This window comes from Megascapheus bottae, chromosome 24, assembly GCF_031878675.1.
Source record: "Megascapheus bottae isolate mThoBot1 chromosome 24, mThoBot2.hap1, whole genome shotgun sequence".
NCBI classification, from domain to species: domain Eukaryota; kingdom Metazoa; phylum Chordata; class Mammalia; order Rodentia; family Geomyidae; genus Megascapheus; species Megascapheus bottae.
Window position 1 is genome coordinate 22,360,609 of NC_143532.1, and position 20,905 is coordinate 22,381,513.

The 20,905-nt window shown below is 39.9% G+C and overlaps 1 protein-coding gene across 1 annotated transcript in view; it reads left to right on the forward strand.

Moving 5' to 3' along the window:
- Positions 1-9,904, forward strand: part of Rpgrip1l (RPGRIP1 like) — a 92,502-nt gene extending 82,598 nt beyond the window's left edge. Inside the window, exons 24-27 of the mRNA XM_090357634.1 lie at positions 1,710-1,794; positions 6,594-6,727; positions 9,166-9,312; positions 9,491-9,904. Of these exons, the coding sequence (XP_090213760.1) occupies positions 1,710-1,794; positions 6,594-6,727; positions 9,166-9,278 (332 nt within the window). The 3' untranslated portion in view covers positions 9,279-9,312; positions 9,491-9,904. The remainder of the gene's footprint in view (positions 1-1,709; positions 1,795-6,593; positions 6,728-9,165; positions 9,313-9,490) is intronic.
- The last annotated feature ends 11,001 nt before the right edge of the window (positions 9,905-20,905 follow it).

Sequence of the window (20,905 nt, forward strand, 5' to 3'; positions counted from 1 at the left end):
TGAAGGGAAAGAGAGTGAAGGGAAAGAGGGTATGAACTCTGAAGGGAAAAGAGGGTATGACAAACTACATCTTGAATTAATCACTAAAAAAAAATCTCATTTGGAAAAAATAATCCCCATTTAACTTAGTATATTGGCAGCCTCTAAAACAACGAGTTCCTCTAATGATGGCCAATAGTAACTCATCTATTAACATGAATTTTTGGCATTTGTAAGTGTAACAAAATGCCCTGGACCTTATATTATTAACTTCTGTACCACTCAGCAAACCTGTGAATGAATCACACATACAAATAAGAGTATCCTGTAAAGAGCAATGAGCCAGGAAGTGCTGTCTGACCCTGGCTTTCCAGAGGGGGGTGTTACTTTTGGATTCTGTGTCTTCAGGATTCCTAGTTCTTTGGAAGCACTCACCACTATCACTCACCACTACATAAGCACATGGAGTGGGAGACTTGAAGATGCTTAACTCAGTACCAGGCATATTTGGCCCTCATTTAATATTTCATCATTCTTTCTAATGGAACTAAAATGTGTTCAGAAGGACATATTCAATGTGAAATCCATTTGTTTCCAGCAAACCCGAGGGAGAATTAGCTTTAGAATTGTCATAGTATCCATTTTACCCTGTGCCCACTCTTGATTCCAGGTAATGTGATCAATATTATCAGAAAGGAGCCTTACATCCAGATTGGTATTTGAGAAAAAAAATGTCTTTGAGAAGCTATGAAATTCTGACAAGCTGAAAAGAGAAACAAAAAAAATCAAGATGAGCTGGGCACTGTAGCTCATGCCTACTCCTAGCTACTCGGGTGGCTGAGATTTGAGGATTGCAGTTCAAAGCCAGCCCAGGCACCAAAAGTCCATAAGACTCACCAGAAAACTGGAAGTGGCTCTGTGGCTCAAGGGGTAGGGTGGTAGCCTTGAGCTGAAGAGCTCAGGAATAATGCCCAGGCCTACAGTTCAAATTCCATGACCGACAAAAAAAGAAAATCAGGATGAAAATTTAGTGTGTATACTCATGTCATTTCCCAAAGTACAGACACTCATTTTCAATGTCAAGTGATCACCACCTTCCTAAAAGAACTTTTGATAGTCATGTAATCTCTCAGAGTCTGCCGTGCACATTCCTGAATGGCAGCATGTACTTTTACTAACCAAAGATTTAGACTTCACACCTTAGCTGAAAAACCTCTCCATTTCTTCACCCAGGCACAGCAGCCATCAACCATGGACTCATTCCCCAGCACAGTAGATGCTTCTTTTATTGCATATGTGGCAGCAAAGAAGGATTAAATTACCGAGGCTGTCAGAAAGGACAAGCACTCTGCCACACATTATCATCACTCGTTTCTTGGGTGAAAGAAAATGCAGTAAATCCCTCAGTACAAAGCAATAAAGACCACTGGCTTCTGTCATGACTGCCAGTGTCATGAACAGATGGTGACAGTGATGTGGCACTCTTAGATGTTGCTTGTATCTTTTCTGACAGTATGCACAGAAACCTGCCAGTGACGTGACATGAGATCACATGATCTTCAGGTTTGATTCTGGTTTCTGGAGCTGTTTCCTTTTTCCATGCATATAAGTGTGCTGGCATGACTTGTGTCTCTGAAATCAGTTGTTTGTAAAAAAAAAAACAGAAGTGTCCTAATGCATATTCCTATGTGATTTCATTTTGTGGGTTTTTTTCCCCTCTTTTGGCACAGTGATCAGCATGGATGAAGAAACCAACCAAGCAAAAAGAGACATCTTAAAAGCTATACTACTAAAGCAAAAAATGCCTAACCAAAGGTACATTTAAGCAGTTTAAATTGTCTACTTGTTTATGTAAAGATTGTCTGCAGAATGATGTGTCCTACTTCCTTTTATTTAATCACATGGTGAGAAACTGAAGTCCTGGGTCCTCTAATGAACCCTTTGTCCTAGAGTGCATGACCACTCGATCTCTTTCCTACAGTTTAGTTGGCCCTACCTATTTTGCAGAATAATGGAAAGCATCTGGTAAGGGTTTAAAACTTAAAAACTGCCAAAGAATTGCACCAGTGTAACTAGTTAGGATAATTTCTAACTACTCAGGAGGCTGAGAACTAAGGATCCAGGTTCATAGTAAGCCAGAGCAGAAAAGTTCCCAAGACTTTTATCTCCAATAAACCAGAACTGGAGATCTGGTTCAAGTGACAGAGTACCAGCAGGAAGCAGAAAAAACTGGGCAAATGTATAAAGCCCAAAGTTTAAGCCACAGTACTGGCATAAAAGAAAGGGTTTGGGGCTAGGAGCATGGCCTAGTGGTAGAGTGCTTGCCTAGCATGCACAAAGCCCTGGGTTTGATTCCTCCATACCATATACACAGAAAAGGCTAGAAGTGGTGCTATGGCTCAAGTGATAGGGCCTAGACACTGTCCTTGGGCTTTCTCAAGGCTAGCACTCTGAGTTCAAGACCCAGTAATAACAAAAAAAAAAAAAAAAAACAAAAAAAAAGTTTGAAAGAAGAGTCAAATGCTTGGTTAGAAATTCTTCACATATGTGCTGTCTGACTTTGGGCAAATTATATTCCTCCCTCTGTGTACTGGCAATAATGATACTATGCAGGATTATGAGCATGAAGTAGGTAATGAAGCAGAGTAATTGCCTGGGGTGGTCATCCGAGCCACCACCAGTGGTGTTTACAACAGTCCTCAGCCTCTCAGGGCCACTTCTTACACTGTTCAGCTATTTCATATTTTTGATTGTGTGGTAGGTTTCTTTTCTTTCAAATTTCAATAGGACCCTTAAAAATTCTGGTAGAGAAGATAAGTTCATTTTAGAATAAAAAGGATTTTTCCCTTTTTGGATTTTACTTTTAAAAGCTTTTTGTTTTTTTATTGCTGTCTAGGTGGTGGTTTCGGGGCCTGAACTCAGGGACTGGGTGCTGTCCCTGAGCTTTTTTTTTTCCCCAGAGCAAATCTCAGACTTTGCTGCCCAGGCTGGCTTCAAACCATAATCCCCAGATCTCAGCCTTCTGAGTAGCTAGGATTACAGGTATGAACCACTGGCACCTGACTTCTTGCAAAGGCTTTTTGGTTTTTTTTTTTACCAGATAGGTAAAATTTCTTTTTTGCCAGTCCTGGGGCCTTAACCCAAGGCTTCATGCATACTAAGCAAGCACTCTTACCACCACTAGGCCACGCTCCCGGACCCAGGTAAAATTTTGTAAATTCACATTAACTCTAGTAACTCCTATGCTCCCCTCATTGCCTCTAAAAGTACCCAAACACCCACAAAGCTACCATGTTTTCATCACTTCTTAGAAAACCCTCAAGAGCCATCACCTCCAGGAAGTGACAGACCTGTACTCAGCAGTTGTTAGCCAGGGCCAAACACTGAACCCATGAGGAGGGTGGCCACAGCCAGTGTAACCAGACCAGGGGCTCACCTTTCATAAGTACTCAGGTCACATAATTTCAGGAGAGCTCATTTTGTGCTGTAGCCGCTCTGTTCCCTAATTGTGAGAACACCCAAGCCACAGCAAGCAGTTGTAGATGCTGTAGAAGACATGGTTGTAGGACCTTTGCCTGCTGTTGACTTCCAAATGCATGGTGAGATAAAATACTTCATTGTAGAGGTGATTTGCAGTAAGTAAAGCCGGGAGCTGATGGCTCCTGCTTGTAATCCTAGCTACTCAGGAGGCTGAGATCTGAAGATTGCAATTCAAAGCCAACTTATGCAGAAAAGGCGGTGAAACTCTTCAATTAACTGCCAGAAAACCAGAAATAAAAATAAGAAGGGAAGTAACACATTGAAATAGGACTTTTAAAATTATGACTTTAAGTAGACAGTTGACACTGACTCAAAGTCCCCTTTTGGTATGATTATTTTTTTTTCTTTAGCAGTGTTCTGCTGAGCAGATCCACAACTAAGACAGACTATAATAACAATGAAACCAATTACATGTTGTGATAATTAGGAACAGAAACTGAACAAGTTCAGTATTAAAGAGAATAACAAGGCAGGTTCGAGGAGGCAGCAGACATTTAAACTGATTTATGAAGAATAAGCAGACCCAAGTCACAGGAACCCTGGGCAGATGGTCCCAGGCTGAGGGACTTGCAGGCATGAGGAAGATGTGAGGGTGTTCCAGGGCCCAGCAGAGAAGGTTAGCAAGGCTGGTCTTTTCAAGTCTGAGGAGAAAAGGATGTGGAGACAGGCACAGCTGGATTGGGACAGAGGCAGAGAATGTCACTCGATTGTTTTCACCTCCTCTGAGGTTCTTGGCCTCTGCCAGGGTGAGAATTCAGGTTCTCACACCAGACCATCAGCCTCTAACAGAATGAAGAGGTAAGATATAAGGGGGTGTGTGTGTGTGTGTGTGTGTGTGTGTGTGTGTGTGTGTGTGTGTATCCAAATTGGCTTTAGTGAATATCCTTCCATTTGAAATTAAGTTTATAGCTTAATTTTGTTTTGCATAAATTTTCTAGATAAGAATTTAGCATGTTAACCAAGCAAGCTTTGAACTCCTAGACTCAAGTGGGCCTCCTTTGTCAGCCTCGTACGTGTGGGACTCCAGGGTACATCGTCCCACCTGACTTTACTTTTGATACCTCATTTTCTTCTACAAATCTCAGCGTTTCAAATACTTGTACATTCCATTTTTCCCTCATTCTCATTATTTTCATACACTATAAAAGCAGGCTAATTAACCTTTAAAGTGATGATTCTTAGGAATATATATTAAAGGTACATAAAATACATGGAATTATTGCTATGGCTTGGTAGTTTGATGTGCACATGATAAGGCAAGATGTACAGAAAAGATAAATACTCCTTGAAATTCCTTCCCTTGCAAGGATCCCTATCAGCAATCATTTTGTGGGAGTAATAGTAACATAATTTAAGAATCTCGCAAGTATTCAAGTGAAACTTTTTCATACTATCTCCTTAGAAAAATTGAAGCTTGGGGACTGAGATGTAGCTTTACTGATAAAGCACATGCCTTGTGTCCGTGAGGCCCAGCGCCACAGAAAATGAAATATTGAAGCTCATATAACTCAAACTTAAAATAGCACTAACAAAAGAACATTTAGTGCTCTTTGTTCCAGGCATTTTTTTTACATGTATCATACCATCTGATTCTCACAAGAACCCTATAAAATACATAGAGATGATTATTCCCATTACAAAGCAAGTTCAGATGTCCAAGATCACACATCTAAATAGATCAAGAATGTGAACCAAGACCGGATGGCCCAAGCCACTTCATGGTAACTCTTCATCTTACAGGACAGGAGATGTCCAGTTTACCCCTTGAAGGGCAGAATCTGCATCCTTCATCATTATTGTGTGAAGAGGTGTTAACTTCTATTTTGACTTAAAATATGTTGTTCTAATCAAAACATTGCTAGCCAACAACAGGGACTTGGTAAAGAATGAAATGCTGAATTTTTATCTTCAACAAATTGATTAAAAATACTGCCATGTTTACCTATCAACATTTGAAAGGTATTTTATATTTGCAAAGGCATGATTTCTTAGATTTGCTTGTTTCTTGGTTTTTTAATTTGGAATACATTTCAAAATCTTAGGTTAGCTTGTTTCTTGTATTCCAAATTAAAAAAACATTTCAAAATCATAGATACATTTCAAAAAGTTTAAAATGGTAAAGTTTACAAGCAACCGTGGTTTAAGCTATGCTGCCAAGACATATCAAAAGAGTACTTAACTGAAATTCCTGCCATTTGGTCAATCCAAGTGTATTTGGCCCCAAAACAAGCCACTAATTCAAATCAGCTCCAGCAGAACCCTACAATTATGTGTCTAAAAGTAAAATAAAACTTGGGATTCTATGATTGTAAGTTAAAAGATTGCTGAAGTAATACAAACATTTGATATAGCTATTCAGAACTCTATCTTTATCTAACATGATTCAAAATGTTGCCCCAGGGGCTTGGTCTTTGCATTTTGTAGAACATACAGTTGGTTAAGTTGCCTTGTGCCAACTCCAGAATTGTATATGCTAAAAAAAAATGATGCATTTCTGTAGAATGGCTGACTGTAGAACCTGGGTGATCTTCACTTTGTCCTTTTAGTCTCATAAGTAAAGGTGTTGAAATTTGATCAGTTAGGGTGAATCTGGTCCTTCCCTTTGCCTGATAAATAATCTCTACAATTTAGAATGTGAGAGTATGTTTATGTTTATGGTCATTTGAAGGTTCAGTATACTGTAACAGTTCTGAGTTCATGTAGGAATTTAGCTTACTGTTCTTTCTATTGAGATACTTTTAAACATCAAAATTCATACTCAATGATAAGAATTTATGCCAGATGCAGGTGGCTCACCCCTGTAATCCCAGCTACTCAGAAGGCTGAGCTCTGAGGATCCTGGTGCAGAGTCAGCCTGGGCAGGGCAGTCCATGAGGTTCTTATCTCCAAATAACCAGAAAACTGGAAGTGCCACTGTACCTGGCTCAAAGTGGTAGAAAGCTAGCTTTGAGCAAAACAGTTCGGGGATGTGGCCAGGCCCTGAGTTCAAACCCCACAACAAAAAAGTTCATGGGGTTTTGTTTAGGACAGTTTCTCTTGTGTGGTGGTGATTTTCTGCCCTTATGCCTCCTCAGCATTCGCTTCACCGTGGTCAGTGACCCTCCAGAGGATGCACAGGATCTGGAGTGTGAAGACATTGGCGTTGCTCACATCGACCTCGCCCACATGTTCCAAGAAGGAAGAGACATCATTGAGCAGAATATTGATGGTATGAGTTAGAAAGTCGTTAAGTGTACACAGCCCACAGTTGCTGAAATCAGGACTTTCTAATTAAATCCTTTTTTTGTAGGTATACGGGAGTTGAGTCACACAGTCAAATCCTTTGCAACTCACCTGCCTTTTATTGAAGCCAGCCCTCTGCCCTCTCTTCTTTGAAATTATTCATTTTTTTAGTATTGGGAGTAAAAAATGCTTTTTGGAATTTTTTTGCCAGACCTGGGGCTTAAAATCAGGACTGATGTCTCACTGGGACTTTTCTGTCCATGGTAGCTTAGAACTGCTGTTCTCAGATATCAGCGCCTGGAAAAAGAAATTTAATGGTGTTTATAGGAGACTCAGTTGCTTAAGTCCAAGTGCCTTCCTTGGCTGAGTCATTATGTTAGGCTCATTATGGTAATGTCTTCCTATAGACTTCACTGCGCTTTACATGGGAGTTATCCCATGTTTCAGAGTGACATAGTCAAAGAACTCTGGATAGCTTCCCATGAGATTCCCACAGGAGGATGGGATTCCTAACCGTATGTGCTGTGCTAGATGTAATTCACCAGAGGTGGTTCCCAGCAGTATCTTATTTGTACCTTCTGTTTATTATCTAGCATATCTAGCACATTATTAAGGAACTATATTATATAAATCTGTCTTTCCCATCATAATGAAGGGAGACCTAAGTTACATTTTAACAAATGTAAAAATGGTTCTGATAGCCAGACGTTGATAGCTCATGCCTATAATACCAGCTATTCAGGAGGCTGAGATCTGAGGATTGCTTTTCAAAGCCAGCCCAAGCAAGAAAGTCTGCGAGACTCTTATTTCCAATAAAACTACTTAGTAAAAGCCAGAAGTGGTGCTGTTGCTCAATTAGTAAGCACTAGCCTTGAGTAAAAACTCAGAACTGAGTGTTGTCCCTGAGCTTCAAGCCCCAGGACCAGCACACACACACACACACAAAAAAAATGAAACTGATTCCTAATTCAAGTAACTCAGCAGAGACATCTCTGAAAGATGTTCCTTATGATGCACGCACTCAAGAACACTTAGTGGAGCAGCTTCTAAGTGCCAAAGGGTTTGCTCACACCATAATCCTGTGTCAGGCTGCCTGTCCTGGGTATGTATCACATGCTCAAAAGTCAGGATCCAGCCAAAGAATTTTCCAAGTCAGACCAGAGAAATCAATCAGAAGCCCATTCTGAGGAATCTGTATGAAGTATATATACATCTCTTGCCTGGTAGCACATAAGGAAGGTAAAGGGATTAAAATATAACTTGGAGCTTCTCAAAGACTTCTAGGATCAAGAGAGTCTTAACAAAAAGACCAGAATTATTTCTGCTCTAAACTCATGGTGTCTTTTTCCAGTTTTGTTTAGCAACCATGTTGCTAACAGGGGCCACACCAGGCTGACTTTCAGCTGCCCTGGCCATGTTTGTAGATGCAGTGAGAAGACCCAGGCACTGTCATGGCAGAATTTGAACTCTGCATTCTGTGTTCTACCAACGTGAGTAGTCACTAGGAAGAGATCCAGCAGGAGAATGAGCTGGTTACCACAGGGCCGGTGTTCCTCCTTAACTGCCCATTCTTTGTGTACCGAGTTTCCTTTAGAGGTTTTCCTACATTTTTTAATTAAAAGAAAGACAGGTGGATACAGTGATGCTTGCTTACCTCTAGTTCCACTATTTGGGAGACAGAGGCAGGAGAATCACTTGACTCCAAAGAGTTTGAGGCCAGTACTCTTAAAAGTTCAAATAGTTCAAATAAAAGCAGAAAGAATATAAACAAAATTATGAAGTCTAGGATTCTGGCTTGTTAGGTCACTAACAAGTACCACTGTCCACAGGGTGAATGTAGTCTTGGGTATTAGATTGGCATCCTACCCAGGCATGTTTGGGAAAGACTCACAGCCTTGGCTGAAAGTTCACTTGAATGACACCTCTGAAAGCAGAGGTCTCTCCCCAGCAAAGCCTAAGGGTCTCAGAGCCATAACATCTGTCTTGCCATTTTTCAAATTTCAAATAAAACTTGTCTTTCAAAGGAAAATCTTCCATTTAAAGCAAGTAACCAACCCAAATAACCAACCCAAATTAAGATCATGTAACATCTTACAGTGGTTTGCCATTCTGAAATTTGTTATGCATACCATGTGTAAGAAGAAACTCAGTTATTACAACTCAATACCTTTTTGACATTTCTTATTGTCTTAAAATGCCTTTTGCTAGGTAAACCAGGACTAGGTCATGTTTTAACTCTACATATACTAGGTATGCACTTGCATCTGCATCTTCATGAACATATGGTAAGAGTTTATAAAGTCGGAAATATGGCTGAGTTTGGGACTTTTACAGAGCTATTTTTATCTTCACACTGACTTTTTCAGCTAGTCTGTCTCAAGAAAAATCTGATGAGACTGACACTTCCCTGCTATTTTCTCCTAGTTTTTGATGCACAAGCAGATGGTGATGGCATTGGCAAGCTCAAGGTGACAGTGGAGGCGCTTGATGCCCTACGGTCAGTCTACGAGCAGTACAGAGAAGACTTGGAGGCTTGAAAGAAGCTGCTCCAGAGGCATCTCCTACTTCTAAGTAAATGCCCACATGAAAGCTCTTAAGATGAGATTTTCTGTAATTACTCTGGTGTATATAATCTATAATTCATGGGGCTCTGGGAGGGTGAGGCCTGGGTTTGAAATGTTTGAGTTTTGTATAGTTTTTCATTTGTTTATTTTTCTATTCCCTCCTTCCCATGACTGCTGCCCTCAAGGACTGAAGTTTCTGCAGTGGGCAACACCTTCAATAATTTACACCTACACGATAGCTTGAGAAAATCTATTTGCATTTTCAACATTTCCTATGAAGAACTGAGATGCAATTCCCATTTTTATTTTTAATAAGCAAAAGCATAAATCTTAGAAAAACTTACCAAAAACCACTTTTATGTTATCCCTAATCATCCCTCTAAATGGAGTGTCTGTGATTAGTCTCACTAAGAGTTTTATACTGTGAAGATTTTATTAGAAGCAATATATGAAAATTACTTGGATTAATGTGTTAATCTTCCTCTTTAAAATGCTAATATCCATTTTATACACATTAAAGCTCCGTATGCATTTTCTTTGATGCATGCAGTTCCTATCAATTAAATATAAAGAAGGAGACTTGACACCAACTTATCAAATTATTGCATGGTTTTTATTTCTGTTTGTTTCTTGAAAATTATGTTTGTATTGCTTTCATGTGTTTGGAATATGGGATCTAGAGATGTGTCCATAAAGAAGGGATGGATGGGAAATTCACACTTTTGAAAACAGCTTATGACATAGAAATTTAAAATATGACTAAATTCTGCTCTACTTATGCCTGAAAAAAGTATCTTTATCTTTTTAAACTTACAACATCAAGCTTATACAATGCTGAAGTGAATGTGGATAACCAGATCCTCAAAAAAGCAGCTGAAAGTTAATTTTCTTGCTTTACCCAATCTCACTGAAGGATTTAATTGATATTTTTAATGGAGCTGTGAATCAATGCTGCAAAGGAATTGTCTCTAGAGGTCTAGGATATAATGCATTTCATTTTTTAATTTACTTTTTTATTTGTCATTTTCGTCAAAGGATTTTTATAGGCTGTGGGTTTTCACTGTTTGCAAACAGGCTATGTTCCTTCTTAAGCATATGTAAAGTATTCAGGGAGATAAGTAATTTATTAAAATCTACCTAATTTGCCGTGATATATTAAATCTCTGCTTCAGTGATCACAGACCATTTCATTTAGAGAATTAGGCATTCCCTCTTTGTGTGATTAAAGCTCTGGAAAATGAGTTCTTTGCTCCTATTTGTGAACATTCAAAGCCTGCTAATGGCAAGAAGATGGAATAGATTATGAGACAATTCATTACAGTTCAACAGGGAAAAAAGCAGCTATAATGCAAAAATGCAAGTATGAATATCTGCATATAGTTTGAACCATCTGTGCTCTAATGGCTCCAATAATGACTCTCATCTTCAGGAGGCTTTGAAATGACATCCATACAATATTAATTTGTTGCTGTACATTGTGGGACCAGTAGAGTATAATCTGACCACAGAAATCTATAAATTCTGTCTCTACTATTTGGCCTCCCTGTCCTGGAGCCTGCCATCTCCAAGGGGAATCTTGCTCTCATCAAACTCTGCAAATCTTCCTGACAACTCACTCCATTGGAACCTTCTAGCAACCACAAACATCTGCAGACAAAACCTCTCCAATCCTAGTAAACAACCACATGTTTGTTGTCACTTCAGCTGGCTCTGAGCTCATCGTTTTGGCCTCCCTTTCTAGCTTTCTTTGGCTTTGTGCAGTTACAGTGTCATTAAGGTCCATAATATTCCCTGCAGTAATTTAAAACAGTCAGATTATACCCTGGGATTAACTGAGTGGTTTTTGAGACATTTATTGTGGTATTCTCCCAGAAGGTTTGTGTTATTGTTTTAAAATGTTACATCCCAAACTAAATACCCTTTCTGCAGAGAAAAGAACTGAGTTTCATTGACTTCTTGAGATCTCTAAGGAAGGGGGGAAGTTTTTATCAGGGAACCTCTGAGAACTAGTCAACAGTACAGAATCTATAACTCAGATAAGATTAGGAGATTACTCTCATATTTGTGCTTATTGTAATACTAAGACTTGCTTTATCATTTTAAATACTCGGCTTCAGAACTCAGATGTATACAGCACTCATTTTCACACAGCACTCATTTTTACACTTCAAGGCTGACACATTTTGAAGTAGGTAAGTCTCATATGGAAGTCCATTGGGATTTATATTTTATTTTGTCTTACATTAAGCAGAATTCAGTGAGAAGTTCACAACCTTTCAGATTGAAGAGTGGTGGTTTTTCTCTCAGTGAGCCAAGCTTAAATTGTGAAGGATGGCAGAAGATGCGGGCCTTGCCACCCAGTCACACCCATCAGCAGTAAGGCTGTCGTGAACCTACAGCTCCCAGTGAAACTGCACACATGACACTTAGCACTTGGGAGCTGTAAATTGAGCTTATAGTTTTGAAGTATAAATATAGACATGATGTGGCGTGTGGGAGAGCATATTTTGTATGTTTTTTTCTTTTTTTTGCCTACTGTAGTAGAATTGTCAAATTCCCAGCCACTGTCATGAGAAGCAGTTGACAAAAATAAGTTTTATGGTTTACAGTGTGGTTTACATAGAGAACATTTCTCTTCACTCTCAGTTTCAACATGTTTTCTAAATTATCATGGTTTGTTGCCATTTAACTTAAATTAGGTTTTTTTAGAGTAAAGAATATGTTTAATCAAATAAAAGAGAGGCCACATTGAGATTCTGCTGTTCCTGTCATTCATTTGTTACCACAAAACACAAGTAATTTCTATGTGTCATGAAGAAGTGTGGCTGAGAACTGGTCACATGACTTGGGATGTTCTGTGTGCACCATGTTCCCACAACAAAACTCAAATGATTTTAGTAATCTGACATCAAGGGCCGGGACAATGAAAACCAGCTCTTACACATGTTCTAACAAGAATCTGATTAACATTTTTGTGGATATGGAAAAATAACTTTTTTTAGTCACACTGGCACTATTTCTGAATTTAGAATGATTTCCTTATGTACAAAAAAGCAAAATGTGACTCATGTCTGTGAACAAATAGGAGAATGTCATCTTTGTGAAACACAACACAACCAAAAGGGAGCTTTGGGGATATAAAATGATTGGGTGATTGACAATATCAGCATGATAATTCAGCCCCCACAATGAGTACATTTTCATAAGTCACTCATGCCTGAAGGCCTGTGACTACCTTAACAAAGAAAAACTAAACCGGTGATTTATTATAGATTGGGCAACATGCCTAATTAAATCCATGAATGGGAGCAAAAACAGCTTTACATCCCCTTTGTTCAGAACAAAAAACAACCTCCTGGTCAACCAGAAAGCTAGGAAATATCAAAGCAATAGAATCAAGTGTTTTAAAAACTCAAAATATAGAATTAGAAAACATCTTCTCATTCCAATCTCTTGCAATATATAATTTTCACTTGCACTTCTAAATACCACCAGTGGACTGCCCCACAGTCTGACCTCCTGGAAAAACTGGGTTCCTGTACAGGTATTGGTTGCCTTCCTGTCTGGATGATATTCACTGACCATGAGTCATGTCTCTCCTTCAGGCCTTCTGAAGAGAAGTCTGGCACTTCTGAGGCTGATGCCTCAGTTTTGCTCCTGGTAACTCCATGCAGATTTGTCTGCTCATCACTCTGAGTCACCTTTGTTCAACATGGATTTTTTTCTTCATTTTTGTGTATCTGACCATCAGAACATCATCCCCCCCCCCCACACCCCGCCACATCCATCTCCCCACTCAGGCTTAAAGTTAAAGCATGTTTTTTCCTCTCCCTACTTTTTCTTGATATTCCAAAACATTCTTGTGTTAAGATTTGTCTCCTTTCCCCCCATCCTTTTAAGCTGAGGGGCTCACACAAGACCCTAAACTGAGCTTGAACTCACCAACCTCAGACTAACCCTGGGATTACAAGCCCAAGACCACCATGGCCAGCTCACATTTGTCTCAGTTCACATGACAGGCATTCTTAGCCCTCTCGGAGGAAACAGTAACAGTAATTTCCCCATTTACTTTTGGGGCGCTTTCACAAGTCATAAATGGACAGGAACTCCAAAGCTCTTAGGAATCCTTAAGGACTTAGAAGACAATTTTTCTTTTCAGGGAAAATGTAAGGCTTTTAAAAACTCCTTTTCAAGGGGCCAGGAGTTTGGCCTAGTGGTAGAGTGCTTGCCTAGCATGCATGAAGGCCCAGGTTCAATTCCTCTGTACTACATACACAGAAAAAAGAAGTGGTGCTGTGGCTTTAGTGGTAGAGTTCTAGCCTTGAGAAAGTCCAAGGGCAGTGCTCAAGGCCCAGGATTGGCAAAAAAAAAAATGAATATATATATATATATAAGTAGTTGTACAAAGGGACAAGTAGTTGTACGTAGGTTTCAACTTAACATGTCTATGTGTACAGTGTACCCCTTCCATCATTCCCTCATCCAATCCTACCCATCTTGTTCCTCACTCCATTTTCATTCATACATATGTGGAGGATTAGGACCATATTTCACCCACAATTCTCTCCATTGGTCTGCTCCCCTCCCATTACACCCTTTCTTGTGTTTCATTTTGTTGTGTTTCATTTGTTGTCAATTGTTCAAAGAGGTTATATCACAGAAACCTACCTTGTCATATACCCTACTCAGTTTGATTGTATGTCATATACCCTACTCAGTTTGATTGTATATATGTCCCATTGTATGTTCATACATGTTCATATTTCCACATGAGAGAAAACATGTACCTATTGTCTGGCTTCACTTCCATTTCCTTTTAAAATGACATACTGTTCTGACAAGTGAACAAATTCCATCATAAATATATCACACTTTCTTGATCCATTTGTCAGTTATAGGGCATCTTTTCCCCTTTGCTTTGTTGAAGGCAACTCCTTTCTACTCCTTTCTACTAGTACTTTAAACATGGAAACAGATGCTTGTAAAAGAAGTTTATGAATACAGTGTGCCTTAGTCAATGTCATCCTCCCAATTCCCACACACACCTCCCAACCCACCCCTTCTCACACTACATTTCTTAGGTTATGTATTTCTTTGCCATTTATGTAACAGAGCATCTTGATCGTTTGCTCCCCTTGACCCACTCCTTCCCCATTTCTCAATTTTACCTGTATACATTGAATTCTTGACTGTGTTCTTCCCCTACCCCCTTTCATTCATCTACCTAATTTCCCTTTGCGCCCCACTCCCCTTGCAAGTCCTCATTTCCTGGTACTTATTTTGTTGGGCTTTCACTTAATCTTTATGAAGAACTATCCTATAGTGCTCGGTGCTGATAGCTTCTGCCTATAACCCTAACTGCTCAGGAGGCTGAGATCTGAGGATCCCTGTTCAAAGCCAGCTTTGGCAGAAAAATCCATGAGACGCTTATCTCCAATTAACCACCAAAACAACCAGAAGTGGAGCTGTGGCTCAAAATATTAGAGCACTAGCTTGAGCACAGAAGCTCAAGCCCCATGACCGACAGGGGGCAAAAAATTGACTCTCTGGCGAGCTCAAATAGTACAATACTTCAATTAATTCATTTGTAACCATTTGCATACTATCCAGTGTGTTTACATTTATAGGCATGTTCTAGCTACTACAAATGAGGGGAACTATGTAACTAACCCGTGTTTCTCAGGGGGCTGACTTTTTCCAATTTCTACTTCCTTTCAATGATAGAATGTCATTCTTTCAAATAAAGAGTAGAGTCCTGTTGAAACACATTTTCTTGATCTAGTGAGGGGCATCTGGACCCATCTATATTTTGGCTAACATTGAGATTCCACATCATCCCAGTTTTAAAATGGCCATCAAGAAAGCTAACCATACAACTGACAAGGATGGGGCCAAAAAGGAATTCTAATAGGCTGTTAGTGGGAATGTAAACAACTACTTTGGAGAGCAGTATGGAAGTTCCTAGAAAAAGTAAACAGAACACAGTAATCCCACTCCAAGTGACCACAAATAAGCTTACAGTAAAGTGAACATGATCGTTGCAGCACTGTTCATATTTAGACCATCATTCCATTCAGATGGCCATTTGTACTTCTGAGGAGAGTCGACAAAGCTCCTTTGTATCACCTCCACTGTGTGTGAGTGTACATGAGTGTGCATGCACACACACATTACGCATATGCACCAGTAATAGGACTTGAATTCAGGGCTTCAAGCTCTTGATTTTTTTTCTACTCAAGTCTAGTGCTCTAACACTTGATCCACATCCCACATCCCACTTCCCCTTTGCCCTTTTATTAATTGGGGTAGAAATTGGGGGGGGGTATAATTTTTGTTGCTTTTTTAATATTCTGGTAAAAGACCCTTGTCAGGCATAGCTACCTAGCAAGGATCTCCCCTATTCCCAGGCTTCTTATTGGCCTAGTCATTCTATCTTTCACAGTCCAAATGCTTTTTAACTTGATAGAATTCAGTTTGTCTAATATATTTGCTGAGCCTCTATAGAATTCTATTCGGTAAGTTCCTGCCTATACCAGTAAGTTCTTTTCCCAACTCTTCCCTGTATTTTCAGAGTTTGGGGGCTTACATCGAGGTCTTTGGTCTACTCCGAGTTGGTATTAGTAAAAGGTAAAAGGAATCCAGTTTATCTTCTGCATACAAGATGTTGAAACCAACATCATTTTGATAGGTTTTACTTCATTTGTTTGTGCTACTCAAACCTAGAACATTACACATTCTAAGTAAGTGCTTTGCCACAGAGTTACATCCCAACCTGAAGAGGTGTTTTTCCCCCAACATATATTTTTGCTTCTTTGTCAAAATCAGATGGCTGTAGATATATGGAGTCATTTCTGGGCCTTCTATACTGTTCCTTTAGTCTTCAAGTCCAAGTGTGGACTATTATCGAGCTGGTGGTTACAGCTCTGAAGTGTCAAGTCTAGAATTGTGATTCCAACCAGCATTGCTATTTTCTTGCTCAGGATTACTCTGACTATTTGGGGCCTTATGTGGTTCCATATGAATGCTAAAGTTGATTTCTTCATCTCTACAAAGAATGGCACTGGGATTTTACACTGAATTTTTAGATTACCTTTAACACAATGGCCATTTTTGTGATTAATTCCGCTAGTCTATGAACATGGGATGCCTGTCCATCTCGTTGTTAACTTTAGTTTCTTCAGAGTGTTTTATAGTTTTTGTTGCAGAGGTTCTTCATTCCCTAGATGGGTTAAAGATATTTGTCTTAGCCTCTTCAACAAGTGGTGCTGGCAGAACTGGTTAAGCACCTGCAGAAAACTAAAGTTGGATCCTTCTTTGATCCATTTGGAGTTAATCCTGTTGCAGGGTGACAAAGACCTTGAGGTAAAAGCAGATATACTGAAAACTTTACATGAAGGAATAGGAGATACACTAGGTCTCCTTAGCACAGGTCAAAACTTTCTTAATAAGGACCCAGAAACACAACAAATCAAAGAAAGTCTGGAAAAGTGGGATCGCATTAAACTACAGAGCTTCTGTATGGCAAAGGAGAGATTTACAATAGAGTAAAACCTAGATACACAAAGGCCATATAGGATGACGCTAAATGAAAAGACCTCCAGGATATAGAAACAAAAGCCATATGAGTGATTGTTGTCCTTAATGTACTATGTTATCTCTCATCTCTTTTGCATTGCTTGTTTATCTTATATGGTTACAATATTTCACCTTATTATCTGATATATATATATATATGTTTATTTGAAATAGGATAGGGAAAGGGGGGAAACAAGATGAGGGTTGGGGGTAAGGGGAGGGAAATGGGGACCAAGACATGAGAAAGGATATCAGTGTTTGTGAAGTAATGCACCTTCTATCTGGTGAATATAGCACCTTCCATCTGGTGAATAATTAAGGGTTACATTTAACAGTTTTAAAAATATATGGAAAAGATATTTGTCTTATATATTGTGAACAGAATTATTCTAATTTTCCTCTCCATTTTTTTCATGTTGGTATACTTCTTTGGGATTTTTGTGTCCTGTAGTTTTACTGGATGTACTAATTAGCTCTAGGAGTTTTAGGACAGTCTTTATACTATCATCTGCAAATAGGGAGTTTGACTTTGTCCTTCCCTGTTTGCATCTCTTTTCTGTTGCCTTGTTGCTCTAGCTAGGAATTCAAGTCTACTGACTAGAAGAGAAAGTGGACACATTTGTTTTTCTGATTTTAGAAGAAATGGTTTCAGTTTTTCACCATTATTGTGATGTTGACTGCAGGCTTGTCATATATAGCCTGTATCATGTTCCATCTCTTCCTAACTTCTCCAGAAATTTTATCATAAAAGGAATGATGGAACTTCTCAAAAGACTTGTTCTGAATCTATTGAGATGGTCATGTGATTTTTTTTGTCAGTCGTTGAACTTGAACTCTAGGCCTGGGCGCTGTCCCTGAGCTCTTCAGCTCAAGGCTACCACCCTACCCTTTGAGCCACAGCACCACTTCCAATGCTCACGTGATTCTTGTCCTTGCTTTTGTGTTTATTGATTTACATATATGGAAGTGGCCTTGCATCCTTGGGATGCAAGGGATTGTAGTGTATCATTTTTTTATTAAAGAATATTAACATTGATTTTTACATCATATTTCAAATGACATATTTAACAAATAAGTATTCAAGAAGGGAATCTGTATATACAATCACTGGCACTTAAGATTTTAGAACACAATTAAAATTAGGCTGAGGGTTTGTATGTCACAGATAACACTATTAAAAATGACATGGATTAATATGTAAGATCCAGGGATCAAGTTGTTTTCTTGAGAAGTTTTACACGTATGTTCAGTGAGATGGATTTCTAGTTCTTTGTTATGCTCCTGTCCCGTTTGGAGGAGAATAACATTGGCTGAAGCCCAATTTTTAAAAAATTTAAAATAAATTCAAAATCAACCATAATCAAGCATTCTTTGGCCTAAACAAGTCTAGATTTAGCACCGTTACTAAGCTCAAGGGGATATAGAATGCAATGGAAAAAACCAACTATGTATGCAACCACAAAGGAAATCTGTTTCCAAAGACCTGGAACATTTCAGATTACATTTCTGTAAACAAAATACAATGAAAACTGGAGTCAGTAGCAAAAAGACAGTTGAAACAAAGAATCCTTTCTAAAAATGAAAATGTTTGATTTATAGTTGACCTAAGTTATAAGTACATTATTGTTTCAAGGTCTACTAGGACAAGAAATAACCCACTACTACAAGATTAAGAGGTAGGAAACTATAAGCCTTATGTACAAGTGGGGAAAATTAAATAGACAATCAGCTCAGAAGCCTACCCAAAAGGAGAAGCCAACCAATGGGTGAACATGAGAGAGAAGAGTGATGGTACAACACAGGTAATAAATATCAGCGAAAGTTTCCATAGATAAGGTCCTGAGTGCTGCTCAGAGGCCTGGTGCTCGAGTCTGGATCTGAAGTGTCCCCCAACGGCTGGAGCCTAGGGCGTGGAAGCCAAGTCATTGAGGAGGTGACTTAAAAAAGCACCTCTCTCTCTCCCCCCTTCTTTTTTCCTTTTTATGACTTCCCTCCTTGCTCTTCATTCTCTCTCATTCCCCACAGCCACTATGAGAGCCCTTCGCTCTACCTGTCCCCATATTGTTTTGGACCACGCTAGAAGCCATGAAACCTTGGATTAAAGCATGCAAATAAGAAAACTAAGCCCCATTTCATCTTTGTTAAGCTGTTCATCTCAGGTATTTTATGACAGCACAGAAAGCTCATACTTCAAGATTCAACCCTGATATCCCGGTGTAAGAGGAAAATTGAGCTTACAGGAATAAGAGTGGCCTTTTTTTTTGCCTAGGGCTTGAATTCAGGGCCTGAGCACTGTCCTTGGGTTTTCTCAAGGCTAGGGCTACAGCACAATTTCTAGCTTTTTCTATGTATGTAGTACCAAGGAATTGAACCTGGGTTTTTGTGCATGCTAGACAAGCACTCTACCACTAGGCCATGTTCCCGACCCAAGAGTGGCTCTTCTAGAATTGTAAGGGACCTTTTGTCGAAGGGGACCATATGCCTCAAAGACATGGTAGGGAAATTAAAGGACTTGGGTGGGGCCCCACAGAAGCAGACAATTATCCTTAAATGTTAAAGAAATTGCACTTTGCTGTATCAACAGAAGAGGGCACTGTTGAGCTAAGGAATTTAAACCTCTCCACGTGATTATCTGGCCTGGCTTGTCCAAGAAAATCTAAAAGTAAGTGGCTTTAATAGAAAAAAAGGAATCCTATCTCTTTTATTTAAGAGAACAAGAATAAAGATTAAAGCTGTTCGGCAATTGCAGTTGAACTTGAATAAAGCTGGGCGAAGACAAAAGGAGTTGTTGCCCACTATTCCACCACCTGGAATTAGCTATAAATTAGCTTTTAAAGTAATTATTTCCTTTCCAATGAATGAACCAAAAAATTGTTTTACTTTAAACTTTAGTCATGCAGCATTTTTTAATGAACATTTTCAAAAACTCAGCTACAATCCCTTTGTATGCCCTACCCTGAATCCAGACAGGCCTCCCCACCACCAGACTTTACCATGATTACCTAATATATACATTTACCCACACAACATGGATAGTTTTGCTTTTTATTTACATACATCAGATTGTAGACACTATTTATACAGCTTGATTTGTTTTTCCTAAAATTTTTTTAAACAGTGTATTCCAAGTGAGCGTGCGGGGGGGCAGGGGGAGGACACAGACAGAGGAGACAGACAGAAGAGACAGAGGAGAGAATCAGAGAGATGGAGGAGAGAGTCAGAGACAGAGGAGAGAGAGACAGACAGACAGAGGGGGGAGAGAGACAGAGGGGAAGAGACAGAGGGGAAGAGACAGAGGGGAAGAGACAGAGGTGAGAGAGAGAGGTGAGAGAGAGAGAGGTGAGAGAGAGAGGGGGGGAGAGAGAGAGGGGGGGAGAGAGGGGGGGGAGAGAGAGAGAGGGGAGAGAGAGAGAGGGGAGAGAGAGAGAGGGGAGAGAGAGAGAGGGGAGAGAGAGAGAGGGGGGGGAGAGAGAGAGAGGGGGGAGAGAGAGAGAGGGGAGAAAGAGAGAGAGGGGAGAGAGAGAGAGGGGAGAGAGGGAGAGAGAGGGGAGAGAGAGAGAGAGGGGAGAGAGGGACAGGAGAGAGAGAGGGGGGGAGAGAGACAGGAGAGAGAGAGAGAGAGACAGGAGAGAGAGAGAGAGACAGGAGAGAGAGAGAGAGAGACAGGAGAGAGAGAGAGACAGACAGGAGAGAGAGAGAGACAGGAGAGAGAGAGAGACAGGAGAGAGAGAGAGAGAGACAGGAGAGAGAGAGAGAGAGACAGGAGAGAGAGAGAGAGAGACAGGAGAGAGAGAGACAGGAGAGAGAGAGACAGGAGAGAGAGAGACAGGAGAGAGAGACAGGAGAGAGAGAGAGAGACAGGAGAGAGAGAGACAGGAGAGAGAGAGACAGGAGAGAGAGAGACAGGAGAGAGAGAGAGACAGGAGAGAGAGAGAGACAGGAGAGAGACGGAGACAGAGAGAGAGACAGGAGAGAGAGAGACAGAGACAGAGACAGAGAGAGGAGAGAGAGAGGAGAGAGGAGAG